General features: G+C 32.3%; 1 protein-coding gene across 7 annotated transcripts; it reads left to right on the top strand.

Annotated features, from left to right (window-relative positions):
• Window positions 1-2,156: 2,156 nt before the first annotated feature.
• LOC127860650 (uncharacterized) lies at window positions 2,157-15,491 on the top strand. 7 transcript variants are annotated; one of them, XM_052398876.1, is made up of 14 exons: window positions 2,157-2,393; window positions 3,090-3,152; window positions 4,264-4,391; window positions 5,606-5,641; window positions 6,133-6,201; window positions 7,377-7,412; window positions 7,902-7,970; window positions 8,764-8,838; window positions 10,304-10,396; window positions 10,847-10,921; window positions 11,267-11,341; window positions 13,468-13,692; window positions 14,056-14,342; window positions 14,595-15,491. In XM_052398876.1, exons 3-13 carry the CDS (start codon window positions 4,286-4,288, stop codon window positions 14,280-14,282), a joined length of 1,086 nt encoding a protein of 361 aa, XP_052254836.1. In that variant the 5' UTR covers window positions 2,157-2,393; window positions 3,090-3,152; window positions 4,264-4,285; the 3' UTR covers window positions 14,283-14,342; window positions 14,595-15,491. The 7 variants fall into 7 exon arrangements, with proteins under 7 accessions (XP_052254836.1, XP_052254837.1, XP_052254838.1 ...); XM_052398877.1 differs by having other exon boundaries at window positions 2,157-2,397; window positions 3,094-3,152; XM_052398878.1 differs by having other exon boundaries at window positions 2,157-2,397; window positions 3,094-3,212.
• Window positions 15,492-15,701: the final 210 nt, after the last annotated feature.

Below are 15,701 nucleotides of genomic sequence, written 5' to 3'. Positions count from 1 at the left end.
TTGTGAGATTTTTTGTTTGTCTGTGTCTTTAATTATGAGCTATGCCTACTGATTTGGTTTTTATTAGTCTGTTGGCATAAAACTAACCATAAAAAGGACCATGTACTATGACAGAGTTCATTTTGGTTTTGAAAGACTAAAGCAGTGTGTTTATTTAATGTATGTACTTTGACAATTGACCAATATCGATACAAAATCGAAAGTATACTTAAAGGGACTGTCAACCGCGATTGACGGAAAAAGATAAGTTTAAAATTCATTATTTTTTACAATAATTAGTTTATATTGATTAAAATATCACGACTGGTATATTACATTGCTTGAAAAAATGTCATATTTTCTAGTGCTGCACCGAATCCAGAATTTCAATCGGATCCGAATTCGAATCCAAAGGCTCGGATATCGAATATCGGTTCGAATCCTAATTTGAAAGTAAAAATAGGAAAAATAAATTATAATTTATATTATTATAACCAAAATTATGTTTTGAAACACAAGAACGTATATATGTCTTATGAAAACAGTAATTAACTTTTATTATTATTATAAACTTTACAGCTACTAATATTTATACTACTTTAGCAGCATTGGTAGATGCAGCTGCAACCGCAACAGCAGTAGTGGAAGCAGAAATAACGACATCAAAAACAAAAACAAATACTAAGTAGATGACAAAATTGACTGACGTTGTTCGAAAAAATAATTATACCCGGATCAAGATTCCGCAAAATTCTCAAAATCGCACATACACGAAATAGTGTAAGCATTTTAACGACAAACATTAATAATAATGTCTAATATTAAACACATTTATGTCAGTCAGATATTATATGAAAAACGCTGTATTTTAACAAGCAAAAAACGCATCACACGCAATCTGCAATAAGTATCAATAAAATACTTCGTAACGACCACTTATAAGCCAGAATTAGTATGCTGATAAAACCCGAAATGCTTTCACACCGAGGATTTTAATTGTTTAGGTGCATCGCGGGTTTTCTTCTGCGCCATTTTGCACCATCAAAAACGAAAGAAGACTTTGTAGTACCATGTTGTTTGTCGACAAAGTAGCGATAATTGTGACAAACTACATACCAGTCAGCCTTTCAAACAGAAAGAAACAATTTAACAAAACGTATTAGGGCGAAAGAAACAATTAACGCAAACTAAAGGGTAAACTCAAATAAAATCCGGATTCGAAACCGATTTTACCAATCACGGTTAGATCCGCGAATCCTCGTTTGGATCCGCGAATCTCGGATATTTCGGATATTCGGTGCAGCCCTAATATTTTCAGTATATTCGGTAATAAAATAACGCGAAGTGAAATCAAAAATTCATCGCGAAAATAAGTGACATAACGATATACACACTATAAATAACGCAAGTAGATTGATCATTTTATATATAAAATATATACATTTCACTACGCATGCACAATTTGCATTCCTGGGTTTACCCACAGGCAGTAGTATCATAAATTTGCCCCCCCCCCGGAACCCTACCCCCCCCCGAGTTTACCCCAGGGGTTCCAGATTGTTAAATGTACACCTATTGTGTATGGTTTGACTTTTCAACAACGAATATTGACAAAAATTCATAGTTTGAAAAAATAACCCTCGTATAGGTATTATATATACACAAGGTATGAAACGCACTATATGCCTATTGCTGAAAGATTGTGGAACACTGGACGTGACCTTTTCCATCGAAAACACACAGGTTCCCTTGCAGTTGCCGACAAAATGCAACTGGATTCGTTAAAAGACAGTTAAAGCAACGTGATTACACAACTAACCGATCTCCTGCTCGGCTAATAACTTTAATATTCAATTAAATTTGACTTTCGTTTACCACCAGACGATGATGATCAATCTACCTGTTTACCTCTTATTCAATAGATGCGTAACAGTTGTCCCTGTTCATGGATGAGCTGACATAAAGCGGGGGACCAGATAGACCTGTCTTGTCTTAACATAACCATTAATTTTTAATGATTTCAAAAACCATTTCGTATCCATTACTATATTTACGAGTAAATGATCCATATGAGAATTTTGTCATCCTACTTCTTGCTTTCTATTGTAAAGTAATTACTAGTTTTGTTTGCAAGCATAGATTCACATGAAACACTTTCAAGTACATGTAAATTCTATAAATAGATCAGTTCACAGTTAAATAATAAATGAGCAATTGACTCAATGTGCAGCGTGCGTTATGTCGATAATTATCTGGTAAAGTTGTGCAGAGCTGTTTTTTCTCTCAAAACAATGGTTGCCGGTATTGAATAAAACTTAATTTAGAATTGTTGGATTTTCGTCTAGGTACACCAAATTCAAAGAAAATGAACACGATTACGTGAAGCCGTTATTGCTTTGTCTGGACAGAAAGTGGCAAGTATTTTTTTCTTATACAATAGTTAAATCGAAAAGTAGAATGGATCCTAATAAACTTGTTGAATGTTTGCTTTCATTATGAAGGTTTGATTTTGTGATATGATGGATGTAGCCAAAACACTATAAAACATGGGCCACAAGAACGATCGGGAAGTCAGTCAGCGATCTTATATATATATGGAGAGTGAACAAGGAAAAATGAGAAGTCTTTAGTCGAATTATGTTCTTCATCAAGAATGGATGAGAGTTACGTTTAAAGTCATAATTTAAACCTTCTTTACATTGTATTATATCTCTGCGTATTGCTGTTCACTGGGCATCCGCATTTCAGCTACATTTATTAACGTTTTACAATATACACATGCAAAGTTTACCAAAGATAACTGTTAGATAAATAAAAACGCTGAAAGGGTAAAAAGACTGCTGGCGATACCGAAAGTAAGTAAATTAATACCATGCGATTACGTTTTTGTTGCATTAAAATACTTTGTGTTCTTTGATTTGATGGAAGATTTCACACATTTAAAATGTGTCCCATATTTTTTCTTCAAGCTACATAATAATGTTTGAGACCAGTTACGTCTAGTATTATCTTCCGCATGCCAATAATAGGCCTACAATTAAGGATATTGAACAGATGGTGTATTAAATGTTTATATTACAGATAAGTTACACTTCATCCTCTTTTTATAGACAGGACTTATTACTCATCTGTGAGGCAATGCAGTCATACATCGTTTTGCTGAATTAAAGCAGGTACGCGAAGCAGTCGTTCTTCAAGGCTTATTTCTGAATAAAACTACTAAATAAAGTCCGGTAAGCTTGCGTCTGAACAGTTTTGATACACTGTAATTTGGATTGAATAAAGTAAGCGGAATAGACTGTGGAGAGGCAGACATTCCCGAGACTATGATATAAAGTAGTGTATCGACTGTTTTTTTTTAATGGCCAAGAATTAAGATCAGTTAATACATATTCTCGTAAGCCTGTTTTAAAATATTCATTGAAAAAACTCGTCTTATGGTAAGCATATGCTATTGAACAAGGAAGAATATTTGACATTTACATTTAATTTCGTTTCATTTTAGGTCAGTTTTCAAATGTTCATAATGTTAAACCTCAGATAATAGAAAATTATGGTATCATGCCATTAATTATATCCCATTCTTCATACGCAATGTGCTTTAATTGAAATAAATATATGCGCATATAAGAATAGTATCGAGGGAACGTTTCGCTTAGCACAAAATTTGAATATTTCTCATATTGCCACGAAACCTGGAACGTCTACAGCTTGGTTACAAATACAAACACACAGAAAACATGGCATGTGTTCATATAAATGCAGACCCTTTCTCTCCTATAAAACAACAATTAAAGCAATCTTTTATTTTACAAAAACCAGAGCACAAACTATTGTTGGGTACACGGTATCAGCTGAAGTTGGGCGCATTCAAATCGCCGTACACTTCAAAACATATTTGTACAGAACACAAAAGTTATCGACATTGCTCATGTCTGTAACTTCATGCACACAACATACTAATACAATATTTAGTAATATTCTCTAAAACGTGTGCGGTCATGCGTGACAATTGATTTATGTTGGCTTTTTAATAAAGTTATTTTATTGACATAAAGTCAAGGCTTTTAATGCTTTTTTCATTATTTAATTTTTCTAAGTTCTCTTTAGTAGATCTACCGTTAATACAACCCGTAAACCTTTTCAATAATGATCGTGTTGCAGGATTTTCAAGATTTGAAAGGAGAATTTTTTAAATGCGTTCAAGCACACACACATACTTAATGACATGCATACACATATCCGCATTATAAATCGTAGCATTAATAAAGACCTTTATTTCAGAAAAATACAATAAACTGAGGTAATGGCACGTAGTGAGTATTCTGGAGAATCTAACGATGATTCGAGAAGCGTGTCCGATGAAAGCATCGAGGTCCTACGGCGAACATCGCCTTCCCTGTCTGATTTAGGTAAGGTTTTTTCTGGTTGTAAGTAATATAAAAACACTTGCATTTAAGCATATCACATGTAGACTAATAAGTAAGTGTAATATGCGTATATGTTTGCTTTTGCGTTGCATATACCTATGCATGTAAAATATATTAGAAACATACGAATCCCAATGACTGTTATATATTCGATTAGCTGTTGAATTGGTTTATTTTTTCTTAAACTAATGGAAACTTAGCGAGGCGAAATCGCGCGTGCGTGCGTTCTTGTATGCGTGTGTGTTAAAGATTCAACAGTTATACGTTGCTGTCGGGCTAATACCCGGATATTACTATTTTTACGAGCGCTCACTCGAGTGCAAATGTGAACAATGTCTCACTTTTCTGTGAAAATAATTGACAGTATGACTCCGAAAGCAGATACATTTTCTTTTTATTCAATGCATTCAAATATGTTTTTCCTTTTAGTTACTTTTAAAACGTCTCATATCCGTACTTTTTCTCCTTGATGCATAGTAATTAGGTTAAGAAATCATCATCCGACACCATGATGGCAATAAGTGCGCCTTGGGTTTCTTAATTTGCAGAGGATGCAACTGGCTCTTTCAATAAGAAAAAAGACTCGGACCGTAACCCGTTTGAGTCGCCTTGATCAGAGATAACAAAACATGAGTTAATTATTAAAGTGGGATATATGCTTAGGCACATGTTTACAGCACAAACAAGACGGATAAATTGAAATATGATCCTAAAAATTGTCGATGAGGAATATTGTTCTAATCAAGATAAAGGGCGTGGCTGGGCGAGTTAATAAGTGCACTCGAGACATTGTCTGATAGTCACCTTGGATCAATACGACTGAGGAAGCTACATTTGCGTGGGTTTAAGAGGCAACGCGTCAACAAAAACTATTCCATTCATGTAATATATAATTAGTATTCGTTAGAATCAATGGTACGTTTTACTGATATGTAGATTCACTTTTATTTGATAATATACTATGATGATAATGACCACACTTTCACATTAAAATCAAATCATAACTTTAAAAAAAGCAGTTACGAGTCAGGCTAGTGAGAATCATATTGAAAATTCTTTATCCCATTTTGTTAAATATCTTATCACGCATCATTAAATAACGACTATTATCTTGACCCTTCATGTCTGTTAATATAACACAGATTCTATTAGACAAACATGACTGCAATACAATTATGGTTTGTTTTATTTTTCAGATGAAAATATCACAATACCAAATAACAGGGAAGCTGGTAAGCAATTGTCTACATTTTGTTATACAACGTGGTGGTTTATGCTATCGATATTTTATTCCAACAGTGGAACTGATTCATTAATATTTATATATTTACACAAGACTTATTGAAAATACGGATGTGTAAAACTGTGTACTCTCGACTGTTCTTGTTGCGAACTTTAGCAAGTATGATTGACGCGAATCGAAATTTGTAGTGATAGCAAATAGTATGGTAGAATATTACATTTTAAGAAAAATATACCCTAAAAAGACAACGTAACGTGTATTAATTTAGAACAATGCGTTTCACCATTCACAGTTTTTAAATAACATGAAATTATTTTTTTATTTTGTTTTTATGTTAGTACATCGATAGTTTAGAGTTGATAAAACATTAATACTTTAATGGATTAAATATTATATAAAGAAGTGAACGCCAGTGAGCAATTGGCATTTGTTTCTTCACATGAATCTTGATTGACCATATATATGTTCTTTTGATTTCAGGTAACAACAATAATGCTGTTTCTTTCCTTAAATCACGTCTTCAAGAAGTTATTGGAAAACTCAATTCAGGTATCCGACTTGAGAACACAATAAATTGAGCAATACTTTTAGGACTAAGAACAGTCATAATTAATAAACAAAACAACGTTTCCCTCTATTAAAAATTGGTGAAACTATACACAAATTACATGGCTCAACATAAAAACTGTACACAAGCTTAAACAAAGCTTTTTTTGTAAAAACAAATATGCAGATTTAGACGATCACAACTGTGTTCATGAGCTATTGATGAAATTTTATATAATTAATAATGGACAGTTTAAGTACTGCATTATTGCCAACTCAAGGGCAGTCAAGTAACTTTGACTTCGTTATATGGACCCCAGTAGGACAAAGTTCATGTTGATACATCGTCTTTTCAGTTTTCAATAAAAACCAAAATAAATGTGCCTTGCTCTGTGAAAAGCGGGTTTAATGCATGTGCGTAAAGTTTCGTCCCACATGCTAATGAGGGACAACACTTCCGCTTGTATGATATTTTCGTTTCAATAAAGTCTCTTCTTAGCAAAAATCCAGTGAAGGCAGTATGTGTCCTCCCTGATTAACATGTGCGGGGTGCACAATCTAATCTGGAACGAAACTTTACACACATGCATTTAAACCTTTTTTCACAGAGCACGGCCCAAATATATAAAGATATTTATTTAATAAAATGTCAGATTAAAAATGTACTGCTTTTACTTGCTTAACTTACTTTTGTTCAGTAAAATGTTATAATTGTGTAAATGATGTTTGGTATGTACATGTTGAGTTAATAAGTGCACTCGAGACATTGTCTGATAGTCACCTTGGATCAATACGACTGAGGAAGCTACATTTGCGTGGATTTAAGAGGCAACGCGTCAACAAAAACTATTCCATTTATGTAATGCATTATTACTACCGTATTGGTGAGAATCAATGGTACGTTTTACTGATATGTAGATTCACTTTTATTTGATAATATACTATGATGATAATGACCACACTTTCACATCAAAATCAAAATATAACTTTAAAAAAAGCAGTTACGAGTCAGGCTAGTAAGAATCATATTGAAAATTCTTTATCCCATTTTGTTAAATATCTTATCACGCATCATTAAATAACGACTATTATCTTGACCCTTCATGTATGTTAACATAACACAGATTCTATAAGACAAACATGACTGCAATAAAATTATGGTTTGTTTTATTTTTCAGATGAAAATATCACAATACCAAATAACAGGGAAGCTGGTAAGCAATTGTCTACATTTTGTTATACAACGTGGTAGTTTATGCTATCGATATTTTATTCCAACAGTGGAACTGATTCATTAATATTTATATATTTACACAAGACTTATTAAAAATACGGATGTGTAAAACTGTGTACTCTCGACTGTTCTTGTTGCGAACTTTAGCAAGTATGATTGACGCGAATCGAAATTTGTAGTGATAGCAAATAGTATGGTAGAATATTACATTTTAAGAAAAATATACCCTAAAAAGACAACGTAACGTGTATTAATTTAGAACAATGCGTTTCACCATTCACAGTTTTTAAATAACATGAAATTATTATTATTTTGTTTTTATGTTAGTACATCGATAGTTTAGAGTTGATAAAACATTAATACTTTAATGGATTAAATATTATATAAAGAAGTGAACTCCAGTGAGCAATTGGTATTTGTTTCTTCACATGAATCTTGATTGACCATATATATGTTCTTTTGATTTCAGGTAACAACAATAATGCTGTTTCTTTCCTTAAATCACGTCTTCAAGAAGTTATTGGAAAACTCAATTCAGGTATCCGACTTGAGAACACAATAAATTGAGCAATACTTTTAGGACTAAGAACAGTCATAATAAATAAAAAAAACAACGTTTCCCTCTTTTACAAATTGGTGAAACTATACACAAATTACATGGCTCAACATAAAAACTGTACACAAGCTTAAACAAAGCTTTTTTGTAAAAACAAATATGCAGATTTAGACGATCACAACTGTGTTCATGAGCTTTTGATGAAATTTTATATAATTAATAATGGACAGTTTAAGTACTGCATTATTGCCAAGTCAAGGGCAGTCAAGTAACTTTGACTTCGTTATATGGACCCCAGTAGGACAAAGTTCATGTTGATACATCGTCTTTTTAGTTTTCAATTAAAACCAAAATAAATGTGCCTTGCTCTGTGAAAAGCGGGTTTAATGCATGTGCGTAAAGTTTCGTCCCACATGCTAATGAGGGACAACACTTCCGCTTGTATGATATTTTCGTTTCAATAAAGTCTCTTCTTAGCAAAAATCCAGTGAAGGCAGTATGTGTCCTCCCTGATTTACATGTGCGGGGTGCACAATCTAATCTGGAACGAAACTTTACACACATGCATTTAAACCCCTTTTCACAGGGCACGGCCCAAATATATAAACATATCTATTTAATGAAATTTCAGATTGAAAATGTACTGCTTTTACTTACTTAACTTATTTTTGTTCAGTAAAATGTTATAATTGTGTTAATGATGTTTGGTATGTACATGTCTTGTTAGATTAATGAGATGCACACCTCGTTTTAAGTATAATGTTTTTGACTTTAGGAGGATCATGGAATCAGTTGTTTCCATTGTATAAAATGTTACGAAAAATGCTGAAACGGATAAAACGCTGCGAAGGTAACAATGGTTTATGTATATATGTAGATTTCATGTAGCATATGGGCATTGTACTTGTTTATTTCGGTCTGACATCTTCACTGCTGTCTTTCCTCCATGTCTTAGACAGTATAATGTGTTTTGAGCCGAAATTCCTATGTCTGGTTATGGATATATATATATGGATATATATATATATATATATATATATATATATATATATATATATATATATATATATATATATATATATATATATATGGATATATATATATATATATATATATATATATATATAGTGGAAACCCTCTAAATCGGATCCTCTCTATACCGGAATCCTCTCTAAACCGCACAAATTGTCCTGTCCCATTTTTTCCTCTTTAAGACCATGCGTAAATTATCTCCTTATCTCCTTAAGACCGGAATCCCCTCAATTCCGAATACTGGTCATTCTTTGGATCAAAATTGGATCATTCCATATGTAATTGTAACTCTCTAAAACGGTCAGGACTGGTTTATCGCACCTCAGACCCAGAGTCAAAAACTGAATATCGGATTAAAGACGCGTGAAATTAATATTAAAAGGCGGTCGAAAATTTTGCAAACTATAAAAATCGCAAAACAATTTAAAGAAACTTAGCCTATGACGTACAAATTGATCAATAGAAGTGATTATAATTACTGATAACAAACATAGGGTTATTTTTAGTGTGTTTGTGAAGTTGGAAGCCGCGCTAAATTTTTAATAAGCTTAATGCTATTTAATTTTGAATTGTTTATTACAATTGCTAATAAAGTGTCATATAATATGATGATTTGCAGAGTTCTTGAAGCAGATGCATTTAGATATTCATTTAGATGTTCAAATTGGCAATTAAGATTACTTATATTAAAAATAAAAAAAAACTGATCAAAGACTCCGAGATGTTGCATAAACCTACACTTAAGATTCTGTCAGAGAAATAAGGGGTAGAAAAGTCGACGATCGGGTATATTGTGCGAAACAAAGTATGTGTACATGTCCTTTTGAAGAAGCAACTCTTCACCTATCAACAGTCGGTTTAACAATGAGATAAATTTGAAAAGATTAACAAACTATGGGACTGGTTCTTCTGAAAGTAAACTAGACAAGTTCCCATCTAAACCGAAATCCTCTCTAAACCGGAATTTCCTCTCGGTCCCGGGGTCGTCCGGTTTAGAGGGGTTCCACTAAATACAAAAAAGAGATGTTTTACCAGAAATAACAGCGTGTCTAAAGACAACAGTCAATCCTGGTAATAATCATTGATTTAAATGTGAATATATGTATTTAAAAGTCTACACATTTGGATGCAATTTCTCTGATGTTGAATATCTATCAAAGTATTATATCTGAACTTGAAATTGAATTTATTTAGCTTTTTAAAAACATTTTAAGACAAAAAGCGATACATTTAATTATGCAAAATTAACATGAGAAGTATTCACACCATTATCTTTGTTTTAGGAGGCAATTTTGTAAGTTTACAGACCAACAAAAAACACAAACAGATTATAGAAGAAAACATGTGTAGACTCAACAGAAACAAACTACTTACAAGTAAGTTCGTTTTATGCAACTTCTTTCAAAAGTGAATGGGAAAATTGGAATTGATAAAGTTAAATATAAAATATCATATCATAGATTGATTGTGGTGTGTCGATTATTTGCCAGATCTGCCGTTAAATAAATCGATGATGTTCAACTGGAAAATGTTTAGTCAAAAAATGAAAACTTCTACTAGAGTTGCCCTGTGTATGTTTTAAGTTTTCTTTTACATATCACTTAACGTCCTGACAACTTTTTGCCTTTTAGATTCGTATGCGAACTGTCTAATATATGCAGAAAAGTATCTACTAAAATAAGACCAAGTTTATTTGGATGGATGTGAACCGTCTCATGTATTGCCATTGGGTATAAATTAAGCAGCGTATGATGTATATACAATAACTTTGCTATATGTCGAAATATGTCGAAAATCTTAACATCAATACGATTCTTTATTTACAGACGTCAATTTACCTCATAGCAGAATTGGTGAAAAGTCAATAATGCTCAAAGAGATAGATAGCACCGGTCCTACAGGTATGGCATTAACAAGATCTAAATGGCAAATTTATTAATTGTAAAATGTACTGCATTTGATGCAGTTTTTCTGATGTTGATTCTTCATTGCATTATTGTATGCAGCAAAAACATTAATTGATATTTAATTATTCACATGATGTCTATTGTCCTTTCAGATTCGAACATGAGCTATATTTTATATGCACAATTATTAACTAGAGTAAAACCTAAGTTAATTTAGATGTATGTTAAATGTCTTGAGTATTGTCATGAGCACACATTATGTAGCTGTTGAGGCAAGTACAATATGTTACATATATGTTAGATTTGTCAAATCACTAAATGCTATTTTGTTTATTACAGATATTCACTTGCCGTATAACATATTTGGTGAAAATTCTATTATTCTTAACGAAAAAAAGAATATCGAAAGTACAGGTATGGCATTAATTATAAGTGTTGTTATACAAATGTTTAATCACACAGTTGCATACAGGGTCGAACTATTCCCAATTCACAAGCACTATTAGTAACAAAGTCAGTTGGCAACAATTCTATCTGTAAAATGTATTCGTCTAAAAATTGTCTGCAGAATTTTTTTTCAATACCATTATTGTCCCCTACCGGTGAAACCGGATTGCACAGGCTAATCTGGGACGACACTTTACGCACATGCATTTAGCCCAGTTTTCTCAGAACGCGACTCATATAATGACTAATTAGTTAGAGTTTCTAGTTGTGTGTAACATAAATATTTTCCTTTATAAACTATAAATGAAAGCAGTGAGATCAAGACTTTTCTTAATTTTAAGTTCATAAAAAGTGTTTTCTCTCTATACCTGATTTTAAGGTAACAGGTCAATGTCAAGGTTTCTTCTATCAAGAAATTCGATTCGGCTCTGTATTTTTAATACGCTTTGATCTACGATCATGTTAACTTGTATGACGGTTACATGGGTGAACAAGAATATTTATGTTTAGGTCATGAAGTCAAAGGTCAATATCATAGGAGCGTAATGAAGAGTTTTGTTTCTTCATTAATTATTGAAAATGATTTAACCTCCGATAATCTAAATTGGTAAGGATGTTATTTGGAGTAACAACATGACGGAAAGGTCAAGATCTCAAATACTTATAATTCGTTACAAACAATAATTTAAGAACGCTTTGACCGATGATCATGCAAAATATTGAAATGGTTACTTGATTGGACAGTAAAATGCTTGTTACTGGTCGAAGGTAAATGTCACATGGTTTGTGACATGAAATTGATTTCCGCAAAACATCTATAGAATTATTAGGGTTATATGGATTTAAAAAGTGTGCTGTGAAGTGTCTTTGCGGACGATAACTCTTAATGAATTTCAAGAGATCTTAGGTAATGGACGACTGAACTGCAATTCGGGCAGTGGTCATACATGTTTTACAAACATATCTAACCATTATTATGTCACTTATTAAATACGGATGAGGATATGATAAAACATAATTTTAAAGTATACCACAAAGTGTCCGATCCGGACCAAGGGGACATACATGAAATTGCCCCGGAATGTGACCGGTTGTATTAGAGCTTTTTTGCGTATAATTGTCGGCTAAGGTACAACATAAAATGTAATTTTCGGCTTAGGTACAACATAAAAGTACTTCCGGTAGTCTTAAATGTAACTTAAAGTACCTGGAGTACGGAATATATATTAAAACGGTGCTACAATTATGGTCTGTTGCATTTTAACGTATTTTTCGAACTAGGGTTAAATTGTTTTATACTTAATAGTTCGCACCAAAAAGAAAGACTTTACCCGACAACGAAAATTGAGCTTTATATGAAAAAGGCATACCATTTCCTTCAAAAACACATAAATAATACAATATGTTATAACCTTTTTTAATTAAAAAAAAAAGACTAAAGAAAAAATACTGTGTTAGGCCCGTTTGCAAGGCTATGCTTTTTTTAAAAGTCAGTTTCTAAAATCCGCATTAAAAAATCACTTGAAGAAATGGATGTTTTACGAACATGTTTTACGAATAGGAAAATGTAAAGGATTTTAGTTAATTTGTAAACATTCAGATATATTTAGGTATTTGGAGAGAAAATGATATTAAAAAATCCGATATCTCGAAGCTCACATTTTAGTAATTAACATATTTTTTCTTCACTTACTGTCCGGAATATTGCATTCCAATCTACGTTCTAGCCATTACATTGATTGCATTTATTCTCAGAAAAAAAAGAACACAGATGCATGTGTTAACATGTCTTATTAGCTACTGAATATAGGATAAGGGTTATTATTATATTATTATATACATGGATATCGTTCAAGAAACTCAATCGCTATCATGCATGCTATTTTAACATGTGTTGTTAAACAGTTAAACTTAATCAGTAAGTAGCAAATTACCAAAAGAAGTCATGTACTAGGGTTAACGTCGCACGTTGTTATATATTATGCTTTTTCTAAAGCGTTATTACATCACGAAACACTTTACATAAATGTGCAAATGGCTGAAACAATTCGATCATCATAATTTTTATATACAAGTATGCTTTTTATTTAAAGGGAACTACGAATATAGTCCACAACTTGCAGCAGAATACTACTTCGCAATCAAGACCTATTATAGAAATGTTTGGAACGCAATACTTAACTTGCAAAGTATTTTCGAGTCACAGCCGACTTTAGTTTCAGATATTGAAATAAATTACATTGTTGATTCCGCCACAATCAATATTCGTCATATGGAGGCATATGCTATTCGAATGGCTCGTTACGGATATCTCTCAGGTATATACACGTATTCGCCATAATTATGGACCCATAAATTGTTTTGGTATCCAAAGTAGCCTTAAACTATGAATCGCGGACTGTCTAACTTCGTAATGAGCTCATAAGAAGATCATTCAGTTTTTTTTAAGAATTATAATCAAACCTTGTATGTGTGACAATTTGAAGGTTGAGTACCGAACATTTATGAGCAATATTATAAACTCGTTGAACAAGCTGTAAGTTAATACTTAGTACGTTGGCCCATTCATTAGTTTTCACTTTATGGGATTCCTACAAATAAAAATCTCACATCGAATATGACTAGTTAACAGTTTATGCTACCTTTATTTATACTAGTTAATAAAAAGTGTGACATTTCAGAATACGATGCAGTTGTTGAGCATATGGAAGACCAATTTATAAGACTAGGTCTTTTAGGAGAACACTATGCACAACTAAACAGACACTACGAATACGAACTCATAGCAAATTTGAGGCAAACCCTTGAACATGCTCTGATAAATGTTCGACAGTATGTTGATTTGTTTCCACGACCTATTAAGTATAATTCGACAAAGTCAAAAGACCGTCGTCCCGAAGAAGGTTGAAATAAATTTGAACAGACAGTCATATTGCTGGTTGGATTTGTTTTTTGATTCAGGCGTATTGTAAGTATTGCGACATTATGTTATTACTTGCTTAATGGCATTCCGACAGCTGAATATTTTGAACTCTGGTTTAAAAATAGTTGCATAATCAGTGTTTGTCTTACTGTTTATCGTTTGTTTCTAAATTATGCAAATTGTTTTCTAAATAAGACAAAAAAATATCCCACGTGTTCATGTAATTCACACTTTTCAAATGATTTTTTTTAAATAGCAAAATGAATTATTACTGAATTGGGTTCGATTTTATTTCAGTATAAGCAAAGTGTTGATCATTGACGTTTGAATCCGAACGCCTAGAGAAGTCGTGGTTTGGTTGCGGACTATGTGGTGTTCCATTCAGCAAATGCGTTCGTCGGGACTATGATATGAGAAGCTTTTTACAGGAGTTTGAAATTGAAAACATTTGTTTATCATAACATAAAGCAGATGTTTCTATTGAACTAAACCGGCTGTCATAAGATGTTAAGTTTTGAGTAGAAATGCACCTTATTATACTATCCCCGCGACAGTCTATGCTATTTGCACCTGGAAGAGTACCTGATCTTATTTGAAAACATAATGACACGTTAGGTTGAAATGTGATTTTTTTCCTTATCGAATCGAATTTATATGAATATTTATCGGCGAAAATGTTTTCCATGTTGAGTTTTTTTTCTGTGAGACTATGTGTAGTCTGAGATGTTAACAACAACAAGATCACACACATAATACAGATTTTTGTTTGCTATATAAATGTAACTAACCAGTTTGCGTATTTCGAATTTTTGGTGTAATTGGATAAGGAAAGCATGTATAAATTAGTTTTTTGTTATATTAGGTTCTAGGGTAATGGATTATGTAATGGATTAAATAATAACTACAAAAAGTATGTTTCTATATGATAAAATTAACATTTTTCGTGTGGATTATCAAACTACTTTGTCTGACTATTATGTAATGTATTTTTGTTTTGAATTTAGTAAATAGGTACACATCTGCAGATATCAGAAATAAAAAATTAGTAAGAATTATTTTTAAAATATGTATCACCTGTTCTCAAATATGGTAGCATGGTTACGGAGTTTGTTAAAGACGATCTTATACATTACATGCACATTAAGTTTTGTAAAAATGCCTACGTCTTTTAACGAAATACAATGATTGTGTATACAGCGAGTTAGGCTGAAACTTTATCACACTTGTAAGTTCGTTTAAATTATACACTGGGTACAGCTTGGAAGAACTTACATTTAAAAAATCACTAACAAAATAGTTCTTAAGAACTAATGGGTCCTATCAAGCTTTTATTTTTCGATGTTGATGGCCACACCAGAAATTATAAACATTAAGCAATATGATTTTAACAAAAACCATAATCAT

This window comes from Dreissena polymorpha, chromosome 15, assembly GCF_020536995.1.
Source record: "Dreissena polymorpha isolate Duluth1 chromosome 15, UMN_Dpol_1.0, whole genome shotgun sequence".
NCBI classification, from domain to species: domain Eukaryota; kingdom Metazoa; phylum Mollusca; class Bivalvia; order Myida; family Dreissenidae; genus Dreissena; species Dreissena polymorpha.
This window is presented reverse-complemented; position numbering and strand designations above follow the sequence as displayed.